A 13,884-nucleotide genomic window follows, 5' to 3' on the forward strand; every position below is an offset into this window, starting at 1 on the left:
CGTGCTCGATCGACGATCGTCACCGTTCCGACCTCTTCCAGATCCTCGTCGGGATGCATCCTACCGCGTACAAAGAATTTCTTTCGGACAAAAACTCGAAAGTCGAACGCTGCGGCTGAAAGTCGAAGTAACGGTGGTGTGCTGCACGACTCGCGATAAGACGCACACCGGTTGGCGCCGCGCCGATAGGGAAACGTCGGGCGCATCCCTTAAATTCCAAGCGATCCGACCGCGCGAGAACCCGTACGTTCTTCTCCTTCCCCCTTCTGTTTAGAATGAGTTCGCGCCCGGCTATATTTCCGTACGCGTCGTTTCACCTTCGACGACCATCGCATCGAACGGTGAAACGAGAATCCAGCAAACTCGGCATCTCCGTCGAGTCGACGCGACGACGATTATCGAAAAGAAGAGCAACGTTAGCAATTCGCGACGATGACGACGACACCGACGACACCGACGACACCGACGACAACGACGACGACAACGACGACGACGACGACGACGGCGACGAAGCTTGCGGTATTTCCCCGCGCGAGAAGGGATCTCGAGGGCGGCGCCACGTTTGCGCCTCACAAAAAGTCCAGGAGGGGAATAAAAAGGAGGAAAAAAGAAAAAAAGAACTCGCCGAGAGCGGCTAACATGGAATAGCCCTTAGCAGGCACGATAGCCACTCTTTAGGCTGATGGACTCACGGCCCCCCGCCTCCCCCCTCGGCCCCGGTGAATTCCCCGATCCCCCCGGCTGCGGCCTCCTCGTTTGCCTGCCTTCCATTTCGCCTTCCCGAGCGGCCAGCCGCTCGATCGCGCGCGCGCGCTCTTTCCTTTTGCTCTTGCTGGCGATGCCGATCCTCGCCGTTTCGTGGACCGCTCGTCCTCGTCTCGCATCCTTCTTTCGTGAGTTTCTTTCAAGGTTTTCACCAGTCGTTACCGCTTTGCGCCGCTCTAAACCATTTACTACCATTTCGGAACGCGTTTCCATCGAAATGCCCGCATCCGACCAAGATCGGGTCGACTTTCTTTTATTCAAGCTTTTTACACAGACCTTTACAATTTACAAAACGAACGAAGGTGGTTTCGCAAGGCACGCGCGACTGTTGTCGTTACGCGGCCGTACGAGTCGTGGCGCGCTTCTCGACGTGCCAGCAAATAAATACGTTTCTCTTTTACTTTTTTCTACGTTTCGCGCTTCCATTATTCCTTCGCAATTTTCGGCTCGCGCGTCGACGCTTTGGTCAACGTCCGAACACGCGTATATTACCCTTTGTGGGAGAATTCGCCTCGCTGCACACCTACGTGTACTCGTTTCTCTCGCGAGTACACGGACGTGTCATATACTATACGTAACAAACACGTACGCGCGCTGGCACGCCGGTGTATCGCGTATATACATCGCGCGCGTACGTAGGTGTACGCGAACGAAAGCAGCTGCGGTCGGTACGCCGTGTATTTACATTTACAAAGGAACGCGTCAGATCGAACGCGCCACGGACAAAATTTTCGCAGCGTTCGCGGACTCGGCCAACACCAAGAACAAAGGCGTCCGAGGCGAAGGAGCCGACGAACAGGAGGGTCGAGAAGCGAGAGAAAAACACGGCCATCCCAGGCGGTCTCGCGTTTCTCTTCTCCTCGCACAGAGGGCGAAATCGTCCGACGAAGTGACGACGCATCCGTCGGTACGGTCGAGCACGATCGATAAAGTCAAATTCGTCGGTAAGATAGCGCGCATCTCGAGCGTGTGTTCCAAGTTCGCAACCGAGTCGAGTCGAGTCGAGTCGAACGCGCGACCGGCTCGATTTTGATAATTGTTTTACAAATAAAAATAAATAGAAAGAATTTGTAGAGAGATAGAGATAGAGATAGAGAGAGAGAAAAATAGAGAGAGAGAGTGAGTGAGAGAGGGAGGGAGGGAGAGGCAGACGGCGAGACGATATCGTTTCTCGCCCGGAAACAGAAAAGAAATCCAAAATCGCAGGTACACGACGAGTCGCGTAGCGTTCCGTATTTCATCGACGAGAACGTGACCGAGAACGAGAAAGCCGACGACGTTTCCGTGACACGCCCGAGAACCTTTGGTCGGTAAAGAAGTTGATTGCTGCGTCCCGGACGTTCTCCAGTCACCGCGTTGGCAGAAGCGGCACTCGTGTCGCGCTAATTGGCGCCTTCCACACGATCTTCTCTACCGCGTTATTTTTCTTCTTCTCGTACTTCTCGTTCTCGTCCTCGTTACGACCTTTCGGCGTGGATAGCCGTGGTGGAAGTTATAACCGAGAGGAGATCGCCACCGGTTTGGCTAACGATTGGCTCTAGCGGTGGCACGCTAAAAGATAAAAAAACGAGTCAAATGTTAGTGTCGCTGAAACTGAAAGAGGCGAGTGTCGTCGCACTTACGTAAGGGTAGTCTGTCGATTGAGAACTGCGGCGGTAGGTAAAGCGAGGGGCGAGTGCGCGTGGCTAGCGTGCCTCGATCGCCCCGTAGTCGGTGTACCTAGGAGTGGACGACGTTCGTCGGATCCTCCGTTCCCACCCGACGCGTTACCGCTTCCGTTCTCGTTCTCCGCCCGATCCCCGGTTTCTGTACCGGCACCACCGCCGTCTGTACCTGCCCCGGTCGCTGCCTCGTTCTCGGCCTCTTGCTTCGCCTCCGTATCGGCCACTATCCCACCCCCGTTACCACTACCACCGCTCCCATACACGTTCAACTGCAGCGAGTCCACTGGAACGTGAAAAGAGACCAACGATTCGAAACGTTACCTTCACGTTCGCTCCTCTCCGCTCGGTTACGCTCGTCTCTATTCGCGCTGCTCCCTTCGCCCTCTCCTCCATCCATTTAAAACGAGCGGCGAATTTTTTATCTCGATCGGTCATCCGACTTGTTTGTTCGCAACGCGGCGCGGTGTCGCTCCATGTCGGACTTTACTCCCGATCCGGGATTCGAATTTCGAGTCGTTCAAGGTCCGCCATGAGACTACGTGCTACGCGATGCTACGTATTTTATCGTCATCGTACCTTTTCGATTCTCGCGTACCTATCATTTTTCCTCCAAATCGTACTTCCATCGACGAGATACTATTACACATACATATATATATATAATATATATATACATATATATATATATATGTAACGAGAAAAGGAGAGAGAGAAGAGAGATAGAGAGAGGGAGAAAGGGCGAGTTACAAGGAACGGACGAAATCCGAGAAACGACGATTCGTCCGATCCGTAGGTACACCAGCCGTATCGATCGACGATCGATACCCGTCTCGAGATAGACAGATAGACGCGTTGGGGGAAAAGCGAACGGAAAAGGAATTTAATGACAAACTTGCTCACCGAAGACTCACCGAGTAAGTTAGACTTAATCTCGGTCTTGTGCATGCCGCTCGGTCCCGCCAAGTTTCCGCTCATTCCCGAATGATTCTTCGGCTTCCTTTTCCTCGTCTGTATTCCCTCCTTCTTCATGCTCAGTGGCCTGTTCACCTGCGCAAAGACAAAAGAAAAAAAAAAAACAAGACTTAACAAGTTTTTCCGCGACTCACGCGAACACGAAATTACTGGAATTCGTCGAAACGTGATAATGAACGGCCGGCCGTATCGGCGTTTACGATCTCGTTAAAATCACCGATAAGACGGTTGCGCGGTCGATCGGCTCGTGGGATCAAAGTCGATTAAGGACGCGCCGCGACGCACCATCGGTGATGCATCGCGGATAACAGTCAAGGTTTCGGAGACGCGGAACGCCGAGCGAACACAAGTTGTCGAGGCGGGACCACTCGAGGTGCGCTGAAACACGGCACTCGTGATTTCGTAACGACGTATCGCGTACACGTAAGTAACACGCGTGTACGATCGATGCACCGATTTCAGATCTTGGCGTTTTCGAGATGTTTTCGGAACAATTATCGGAGAATCGGGGGAAGACGAGTCGGCCGGCGAGTACGTCGAGATAAAGGCCACGCGAGGAGCGTCGCGTTGCGTAAGAAAAGTAATCAACGGGCAACCGGGATCACGAACGGTGACCGCGTTTCGTTCTCGATTCTTGGCCAAGATTTCGAGTTTCGACGGATCGACGACATAGCGCGCGTGTGCTCTCCTTAACCCCTTCTCCCCCCCCCCATGGTAATAACAACGAACTTTATTACCTGGCAGAGAATTCGGCGGCAAAGAATCACTCTTAGCAACAACTTTCCCAATGATACAGGTGATGAAATATTAGATCGATTATACGTACGAAAAGCAAAGAAAAAAAAGGAAGAGAAAGGAGCTCGATGGCAGTCGAAAAATGCGATTTTCTTACGTATCGACCGTGGGTCGTAAAAGAAGCGGCACATTCTATCGATGACGTCGCTACTAGCGAATCTGGATTTGCGAATAGGCGCGTGGAAGAAGGGTGACATGTCGGAATGCCTGGCTAATCGGAGCTAACTCGCGTCGTTAGATCCGTGTAACAGCGATGGTTTCTGGTCGACGGTTTTACGCTGGTCCAGCGATGACACAGAATATGTCGTAACGACGTGCGATCATTACGCGCCACCGGGTTAACGAAGAGCATCGGGATCTTTTTGCGAGATTTTACAGCGGGATTCGGCTTGTTCGCCCGTTGCTTTCCTTCGTTTCCGCGCCACACTGACATAGACGCGCTTTCGCTTCGAAAGTAATTCGCGGCGATGGGTCGTGGCAGTTGTACAAACAAAAAGAGAGAATCGGCTCGAGTCGAGAGACGAAATTCGTCGGTCGACGAGGAATCGTCGTCGCGTTTCGCAATCGGTGGCTCGCGATGCACGACGGAGGAGAGAAGGAGCGTCGATCGACGAAATCCTTCGAAAACACTTACGTTGTGTAGCTTGTAGTAGAGGCCGCAAGCGTTGCACACCGGCTCGCCGTTGTTGTTCCGCCGCCACAAGGTCGTGTTGCTGGTCCTGCAATTGGCGCACTGAACCCCCGTCCTTCGTACACCGGCCTAGAACGAGAAAACAGGGGACGAGAAATGACGGAGCGGTGGAGTATTCGCGTGGACTCGAGAACGCGAAAATGGGAACGTTCGAGACGTAGAAACTAGAGTAAACAACAACCGGCGTGAGCCTCGGCGCGATTGTTTGCTCTCGGTAACAGATAACGTCGATTCTTTTTTTCGCGGACGACGCTTGCCAACGAACGAACAAGGAGGAGAAGGAGGGGGAGGGGTAGAGGGAGAAGAAGAAGAAGAAGAAGAAGAAGAAGAAGAAGAAGAAAAGGAAGAGGTAGAGGGAGAGGGAGAGGGAGAAGGAGACGACGAAGGGGAAAAGGCAAGATCGGGCGAAAGGGGCAATCGCACGAATAGATGCGAGAAGTTTACCGTGGCGACGGTTTGTTTGGGTTTGCCGCATCTCATGGACGACCTGTTTATTCCGTTCATCTTGTAGATGCAACTATGACAGTAGAAACGGCCGGTTTCGTCTCTCTTCCAGCTGGACGTTGGATTGCCGCATCCGAAGCACTCCTTCGGATCCGCGGTCATGATGGTTCCGTCGAAACCGTCCTCGTTGGTCAACGGCAGATTCGGCCACGGGGACGGAGCCGTGGTGCTACCGGTCGACACGCTGTACGCTCCTCCCGAGTACAGCTGAATGTTGGCCGCGTCGCCGACGGAGATCGCCGCCACGTTCTGATAGCTCGGCACGCAATCGAACGCGGGCGGAGATGGAGTTCCGGCGGCCGACCAGTACTCGCTGGCGGTGTTCGGCTTCGTGTAAGAGTACGATCCGGCTCCGGTCCCGTACAGCGTCACCTGAGATCCCGGCGAGCCTGGCTGCTCGTAGTGAAGAGGCGGCACGCCGCGCGACCCTCCCAGCGAGGACGCCAGCGTCGGGTCGCCCTTCATGTACGCGCTTCCAGGGGACTCGACCTAAATTACCAATCTCGTTTAACAGAAATATCAACCGTTCGCACGTACGTTAGATTCGGTGCGATTCGACCTTCTTCGCGTCTTTCCGCCGCTCTCCGTTCTTTTTCCTTTCTTTTCCTTTTTGTCTCTCAAAATTACGACTACGAACGACTTCACCGAGTTACCGAACGCGAGAACTCGTCGATCGTAACTATTGGGTTGGCAACTAAGTGATCGCGGATTTTGTCAATACCACCTAACGACAAGATCAAGACAAGATGGTATTAACAACATCCGCGATCACTCAGTTGCCAACCCAATACCATTCGTAGTTGTCGTTCATCGTCGTTTCGTTGTTCTTATACGATTCCCGTAATAACGTCGCGTTGCAACACGCGATGACATCGCAACGCTAGGCAAATAGACAAACGGACGAAGAAGTCGGCGGTACGATAGACGACGGAGAAAAGTATCGAGCCGAGCCTACTTACCCCGGGCACTCGCGACGACAGTTGAGACGGATACGCGAAGATCACTTGATCGCCGGGTTTCGTGTAGCTGTAGGTCGGTGCTTGTTGAAACGTCTCGCTGGCGGATATGTACTGCTGGTACTGGACTGCTTGCGACGGCGGAATCGGCACCGTCTCGAGCGTCGTGTACGTGCTCGACACCTTGATACCGTCGACCGGGACCGTGGCCCCGACGGCCGCTGCCGCTGCTGCCACCACCGCGTTCGTCGCGGCTACGTTCGCCGCCTCCGTCTCGTACTTGATGCTCACCCCACCGGTGTTCACGTATCCCGTGACCATTTGATGCTGCTGGCCCGGCTGCTGGTGACCCACGGAAGCCGCTGTCGCGCGGATACCGCCGTCGCCGCCGATCGGCGGAGAGTAAGACGGTGGCGCGGGTGAATCGAGCTGCACCCCGACGTTCGTCTCGGCCATGCCGCCACCGCCCTCGTATTCCTCGCTGGTCGCGACCAGTACCGGCGACGAGCCCTGATGATACGACCTTGCGACCGCCGTCGATCCGTTTCCACCGCTCGACTGGCCGCCTCCCTCCCGCGGGCTGTACCTCTGATTGCCGCCGGTCGACTGAACCACGCGTCTCTCCTGCACCGCCTGGATCGCGATCGCGTGACCGTCCCTTCGCATCTGTTGCTGCTGCCCGTCCGCCGAGTATCCGGCGTACATGCGATCCGCGTCCGTTCTCTCCGGCTCCGGCGTTTCGTACCTTTCGAATCGTTCAAAGTCGTTGAAAGATCGACGGACGCGACCACGCGTTTTCGCTTACCTGACCGTGTCCTTCACCGACAGCACCGACGGGTCCACCGTTTCCGACACCTGCACTCGCACCTCCTGTCCGTTGCTCGTCATGTAGACGAGCGACTGCTCGCGAGAACGAGCGTGCTGCTGCTGCTGCTGCTGCTGTTGTTGTTGCATCTCCGCCTCGGTATGAGCAATTTGCAGGATACTCAGCTTGCAGCCTTGGTCCTGTTGCTGTTGCTGTTGCTGTTGCTCGTCCTGATACGAGCGCGATCTGCATTGCTGAGCTTGATCGTCGACCGATCGACGATGATGCTGAGAGTCTGCTTCGGGTTCGGCCACGGTCTCGGTGATGTGTCCGGCCGTGGTGATGGTGCGCACGTGCCTTCTCGCGGTGATCACCGACCTGGAACTCTCGACGGATCGCTCGTCCGCCGTTGCCACTCGCGGCGAATCCTCTTCCGCTCGACCGTCCTCCCATTCGCGTTTAACCTCCTGCTTCGACAACGTCTCCTTCATCGCGACCTGCGAACACCAACGCAGCGAATCTTTCCAGCGAAACTACGCAAAGAGAGCGAAGCGGACGTGCGCGCTTTCCGAACCAACGCGCGGAGGACTGTCGTTCGCCTTCGTCTTTGTCGTCGTCGTCGTCGTCCTCCTCGGACGAACGAACGGCCACTGTCGGCCGAAGCGCGAAGGTGGGGCACGGCTCTTCGGACACGCGACTCGCTCGCGTTTCGAGAAGGCGAACCGCGAGAACTAAGAAATTCGGTCGGTCGGCGCGTCGTGATCGCGTCGAGTACGACGCGAGACAACGGGCTTCGACAGGAAGAAGAGCGGCAGGAGAAGAAAGGGACGGACGGCGCGCCTCGTCCGTCTCGAGAAAAAACCGACGAACGGCTGTTTGCCCTGACTCGCGTCACACTTCCCTTCGACGATGTCAAACTTTCGACTTCCGGACCGAGCACGCGACCGTACCTCTCTCCCTCTCTCTCTCTCTCTCTCTCTCTCTGCTCTCTGCTCTCCGCTCTCTGTCTCTTGGACGGCGGGCTCTCGCTCGCCGCCGATGCTCCTTCCGTTTGCACGGGCTGCCGCGTTAACCAGCCGTTAACTCCACACTACCTTCCGAGAGAAATGGAAATTGCGCGCGAACGCGAACGCGTCGACGTTGGATAAACGTTACGCGTGCACTGTGCGGCGCACCCCCGTGACGGCTGCGCTCGTTTCGCTAAAAACGATCGAGCGAATTCACCGAGCGACAGCGAACCGTCGCGCCGCCGCCGAGCAAAGTTTCTACTTTTCTCTCTTTTCACGGAAAACTGGCGAAAGAGAGGAGAAAGACGAGCGCCGAGAATCTCTGGCTATCGAGTGGAAAAGAGGCAACGGAGGGGTCCGTTTGTTTGTTCGTCGATAACGAGCGGCCGCTCGCTAGCTCACGGGCGAGATAACGCCTTGTCACGAGGGGTTGGGGCGGAGGGAGCTGGTGCACGAGGGGATCGCGAGAGGTGTTCGTGCGTCCCCCGGCGCTCCTCGCCCTTCTCGTCGGCCATCGTTGTCAACGCCATTTTGTTGTCACGGAATCGGTACGTACTCGGGTCTCGGTACTCGCTACCCGGTATTGGTAGGATGCTCACGGTGAATCATTCGCACCCGCTGCTTATCGCCGCTTCCTCCCTCTCCCTCTTCCTCTCTCTCTCTCTCGCTCTCTCTGTTTTTTTCTCTGCCGTCCTCCGTCCACCGACATTTCGTCTTTCCCCTTTCTGCCCCGCGTCTTTCGTTCGAGCCGCCGAAAGTACCACCGTCATCGTGCATGGCAAAGCCGCGGTTGTCGCGTCGTCGACCCTGCAGCACTGATTCATCTTCGCAAAGAAAGCAGCGTCATCGGCAAGGTAACGATTCGCTAGGCGAAAGGATCGGCCAGTTTCTCGAGCAGGAAGCGCATGACGCGGAGGAAAAGAATCCACGAGCGAGGCATACGTGACGGCGATCGACGTCTCGCGTTTCGCCATAGATACGGATTAATCGGAGGATCGAGATAAAAATCGAAAAACGTTCTCGGGCCGGCTTGATCGCGATAACGACGCTTGAAAAATCACTCGTCGCGCCTCTTCTATTCCGCATTTTTTTCTCCGTGATCCGCGAAAGGTGGTGGTCGATGGCGACGATCGAGGGACACCAGCCACCGGCTTGGCGAGAAATTTTCCATCCATCCTCGCCGCGTATCTCCGGCGAAATCGAAAAATTCGTCGTTTATCGGAGAACGAAGGAAACGAGCAGATCGCTTCGCGTTATATCGTTGATAACGAACGATAAGAAATAACGAACGAGTCACGATCCTCCAGCGTTTTCGACGTTGTTTCGATCGAGCGCGTTTCGTGCGAAAAGCGAAACGGCGAGGCGAAACGCGAAACGATCGAACGCGAGCTTCGTTGGGCGAACGACGACGACGACGACGGAACGAAAGGTCGAACGCAGGCTGCACGAACGGAGGGCGACGCGACGCGTAGAAGGACACGGACGCGTGGATGTGGCCGCACGGCGGCCACCGATGGGGATGTCGAGCCATCGGCAAGAGGCACGCCGTTGTCAAAATAAACGACACTATCGCGATTTATCTCGTTTCCCATGATAATAAGAGATAAAACTGCATCCTTACATTAGCTAGTATATCAGCTAAAATGATAATTTCAGTCGTCGGGTTCGCCAGGAAGGCGTAGGGCCGTGTCTCTAGTTCCGCGGTCGAGTTTCGCGAGCACGTCTCGAAGCTGACCGCCGATCGTCAGCCGTCACCGCGCCGCTCTCCTTTTCCAGTTAGCATCTCCGGTCCGAGTCGCGGTCTCGTTCGATCGTTACGCGAGGATACATGGAACCGTGGCGTGCGTGCGACCTCGATCCTGAAATCGCCGCATCCGACGAACGCAGAGAGACGAGTGAGAAACGAGAGCGAACGAAAGAGGACGTGGACGGGGTGGCGAATTGCTGTGGCCGTAAAGCCGGGTAAGCTCGGTCGGTGGATGATACGAGTGGATGGCGCGTAGCGTGCACGCGGTTCTGCTCGCTTTTTCTTTCGTTTTTTCGGCAATACGACGGCTGCGAAAGACGACGACGCACAGGGTTGCGTCACGACTGGAATCGCGAACACGACGAGGCCATTTTCTTTATCAGTCGAGTAGGAAATTCTTATCGGCGTAAATGAAAATCCCAGGTGAGCCGGTGTGGGTGCGTACGTGCTCGCGCGAACGAAACGATATCGAAAAGGCGTACGCGATCGCGTAAGAAATGAAATTTTTTTTCATTTCGTTGGAACGCGATGACGGTGTCCGAGTGGCAAGAGCGGCCGGCGCACGCGCCGAGGGTTGACGCGTACCCGTCTCGATCGCGTTACGCAATCGCGTTTCCTCGAATCGAGCGTCGCGGTTCCCGTAACTTTCCATCTCGCCGTCGAGTTCCCAATTCGATTCGAGCGACGCGTTTCTCGCTGCTCTGCTCTTCCGACGAAACCGAGTTTGACGATGGATTTAGCGGCTGCGGCGCGGTGTCTCGTCCCTTCGCGTCTCGAATCGTCGCGGAACGCGAGCAGCGTCTAAATCTTTTTACGACGCGATTCGCGCGACCGCGCGATAACGCCTGATCCATCGGAACGGCTCCGTGGCGCGCGATCCCGCGTTTTACAACGCCAATTACCGTAATAATTTACAACGAGCGAGCCGTGTCTGTCGGTTTCCACGAATAAACAACGCTCGTTCTCGCTCTCGCTCTCGCGCTCGCCTCGCGCTCGCCTCCGTGCCCCGCTCGCGTTGCCGCGTTTCGGCGTAAACGGCAAAAGCAGCGCGAACGCGTCCCGAATTTCGACAACGAACGGGTCGCGCGTTTCCGTGGACAATGCGCGCCGTTCCGTTCGCGACCACGCGACTCCCGAGACCAATAATTAACGCTCGAGCGACAAACAGCATTATCGTCGCTGTTGCCCGATATTATTCCATTATCTTAGAACGGCTATGTGCTTAACGATTAATAAAATATCTGCGCACAGGGGTATCTCGTCTCGATATCGTATAGTTTCGCGGTAGACTTCGTCGAGACGGCTGGCACTCGTGACCGCCGGCTTTCTCGCGTCTCGTTGCCCCCCGAATCGAGCAGAAGGATTCGACCTTTTCCAGTCCGCGTGGCCGCGCTAGCCGAGGAATCGGACGATCCGCCGAGCCACAAGTGTCGTCGATCCGCTCGGAACGTAAAACACAAGTGTTTCGTTCCGATCGGGCTGGATCGTGCACGCGCTACCAAAACAGACCGCGAGTTACGTCTTTCCAAATATCGTTCTATCCGCCTTGTGTCTCGAGTTGCCACGACTCGCTGCGTCTCACCACGCCGCGCCACGCTGCTCCATCCAGCAACGTCCCATATTCCGCGTATCACAGCGATCCGCGGTACATTCGCCACGAAATTTCCAGTTCGCCCGATCGTCAAACGGTATTCCGAGCCACGCGACCGACCGACCGACCGACCGACCGACCGGTTTCCACGGGTTTTCTCTCGCGATTTTCCTTTTCCCTTTCTACGTGCTCGTGCGCGCTCCCTTCCGTCGCCGTTGAAAACGGCCGAAAGAAAGAGAATAGCAGGCGAGAGAGAAAGAAAAGAAAAGGAGGCGGCTGCAAGCGGAAGCGAGAACGAAACGGACGAAGATCGAAGCGGGAAAATTAAAGGACGAAGACTGAACTTACCGTGGTAGGAGAACGTGAGAGAAACGTTTCGCGTGAACGAGGTTCCGTGATACAGGTAGTCGGTTTGGCGAACGATATCGAAGAAGCTCTGATTTGTGTCGCGTCGACGGTCGATGGTCGACTCGCGGGACAGACGCGGCTACGATTCGACAGCGAAGGTGGCGAAAGCGCGGCTTGACACAGGTGCGCTGCCAAGGTGTGCCTACGACGATTCGGGTCGGCTGCCGCCTGGTAGCGTCGTACCGAAGCTTCGATTCGAGCAAACGTGGGAGAGGGAAAGCACGCGCGACCGCCAACGTTAACGCGAACGCGTTAAATATTGACCGAACACGATTAGACGAGAGCCTCGGCTCGTTCCCTCGCGCTTTCCCTCGACTCGTCGCATCGATCGCCTTTTAGCCTCCCTTTTCGCTCGCCGCCATCTTGGTCCCGCTGCAGCGGGTCCTCCCCTTTTCGCATTTCCATCTTTCTCCGTCCGCCCTTTCGCTTCCTTTCGAAATCATTTCTCGAGGAGAAACGGGCCACGCGGCAACGCGGAGCAAAAGGAAAGGCAGCTGGCGGCGGCAGGGAGGAAAGAAGAACGATTTTTTATCGCTCCTTTCGTCGCCGGCAACCGACTTCTTCTCCAGTCGCACCGGATCGTCCGCGTCTCTTTCCGATGAACGAGATACGTGAACGTACGCGTATACGGAAAAAAGCTAAAAAACGCACCGTGCGTTGAGAGAGACAGAGAGAGAGACAGAGACAGAGAGAGAGCACTCATACGACGCGTTATCGTTGAAAACAGCGGGAGAAGAGGCCGAGAGCTCGAGTCGAGAACAGAGGGTGTCGTCATACTTGCAGAGCACACACGGGATTCCTGCGATAAGGGACTCGCTCAGGTGAGACACGGTCGTAAGATTGGTGCCGTGGGGCGCGACTCCGCGTAAATCCGAACGGCCTAACGTCGTCGGCCTAACTTATCCCCTCGGGAGCAAACATCGCACGCCTCGATCCCCTTCGTCCACCTATCTCGATAATTCCCATTCACCGGCCATCCATCGAGGGCTCCCGTCGTTCACCCGGAATACGCGAAATACCCGGAATACGGCACCGTTTCCCACCGGTTACGCCAATGAGGCAGAGCCACGCCGCCGCCGCCACCGCCGACGCTGCCGTCGCTGTCTCTCGCTCGCTTTCGCTCTCTCGAACCCAACCTTTAACCGAGATTAGTCGAGATATCGCGGCCGTTATCGCCGAAAATACACAGGGATGAAGTTTTTCCTGCGCGTTCACCGACTTCTCTTCGCCAGCTGGTCGACGCGACGGTGCCACGAATGGCACTCGCCATGGAGTACTCGAAAGTACTCGTTGCTGCGCGTGCTTCTTCTTCCTTCCTCCGCTTGCATCTGCTGCGAGCGTTCTACATTTCCAGGGACCCGGGGCCGGTCTCAGCCGTCTCGTGCAATTTCGTTGCTCCGATTTAAACATCCCTTTTTATTTAAAAATAACCTATATTCGATACAGCACACTTTGAAGATAGACCAACTTATTGAAACATAACGTGCAACCTTTAGTCGCTGATCGTCGATATTCAGTCGCCGACATAATTACATTATCGTAACGCGTAATAAAATTACAATTTTCTGCATCGTATCGTGATATACATATATATATACGTCGTAGTGCAATTGAACGAGTCGAACGCCGCAAGGTGACGCGATGCTACAATTAGATCGCGATAGATAACGATTATTTTTAGTTTTCTAATGCTTTCGATTCGACGCGCACAGCTCGCGCGCTTCGAATCTACGCTTATTACTTTCTAATAACGTGTATTTCCTATTTACACAGACAGCATCCAACGTTCATTCTCACAACCCAATCTTTTCCAACAACATATAGTTAGCAAAATCCTTACTTCTTTCTACGTACGCGTAACGTTGCGAGTTCGCGCTTTACAAAACGTACTCGTATTTTCTTATCTTAGCGGATCTTAGCGGGTTATAACGGGTCAACGAAGGGTACAAGTAACTAGCCTCGCGCTAGGCGACCACCTC

The 13,884-nt window shown here is 55.2% G+C and overlaps 1 protein-coding gene across 5 annotated transcripts; it reads right to left on the reverse strand.

Moving 5' to 3' along the window:
- Positions 1–959: 959 nt before the first annotated feature.
- On the reverse strand, positions 960–11,961 carry LOC138178848 (transcription factor GATA-6). Of its 5 annotated transcripts, none has more exons than XM_069111139.1 (8): positions 11,846–11,961; positions 7,153–7,649; positions 6,351–7,092; positions 5,332–5,880; positions 4,831–4,956; positions 3,341–3,476; positions 2,388–2,712; positions 960–2,316 (listed from the first exon to the last, which is right to left on the reverse strand). In XM_069111139.1, exons 2-8 carry the CDS (start codon positions 7,641–7,643, stop codon positions 2,223–2,225), a joined length of 2,463 nt encoding a protein of 820 aa, XP_068967240.1. In that variant the 5' UTR covers positions 7,644–7,649; positions 11,846–11,961; the 3' UTR covers positions 960–2,222. The 5 variants fall into 5 exon arrangements, with proteins under 5 accessions (XP_068967240.1, XP_068967241.1, XP_068967244.1 ...); XM_069111140.1 differs by having other exon boundaries at positions 2,388–2,698; positions 3,330–3,476; XM_069111143.1 differs by lacking the exon at positions 2,388–2,712.
- Positions 11,962–13,884: the final 1,923 nt, after the last annotated feature.

Source organism: Bombus flavifrons, chromosome 4 (assembly GCF_040668555.2).
Source record: "Bombus flavifrons isolate JBK064 chromosome 4, iyBomFlav1_principal, whole genome shotgun sequence".
Lineage (NCBI taxonomy): Eukaryota > Metazoa > Arthropoda > Insecta > Hymenoptera > Apidae > Bombus > Bombus flavifrons.

Bases quoted from the DNA above. Each gene is read 5' to 3' on its own strand.
- LOC138178848 (XM_069111139.1), bottom strand. From the start codon at position 7,643: ATGAAGGAGACGTTGTCGAAGCAGGAGGTTAAACGCGAATGGGAGGAC. The intron at 7,093-7,152 runs GTAAGCGAAAAC...ACGATTCGAAAG, and splicing joins TCGGTGAAGGACACGGTCAG to GTACGAAACGCCGGAGCCGG. The intron at 2,713-3,340 runs GTGAGTCTTCGG...TTCACGTTCCAG, and splicing joins GATTAAGTCTAACTTACTCG to TGGACTCGCTGCAGTTGAAC.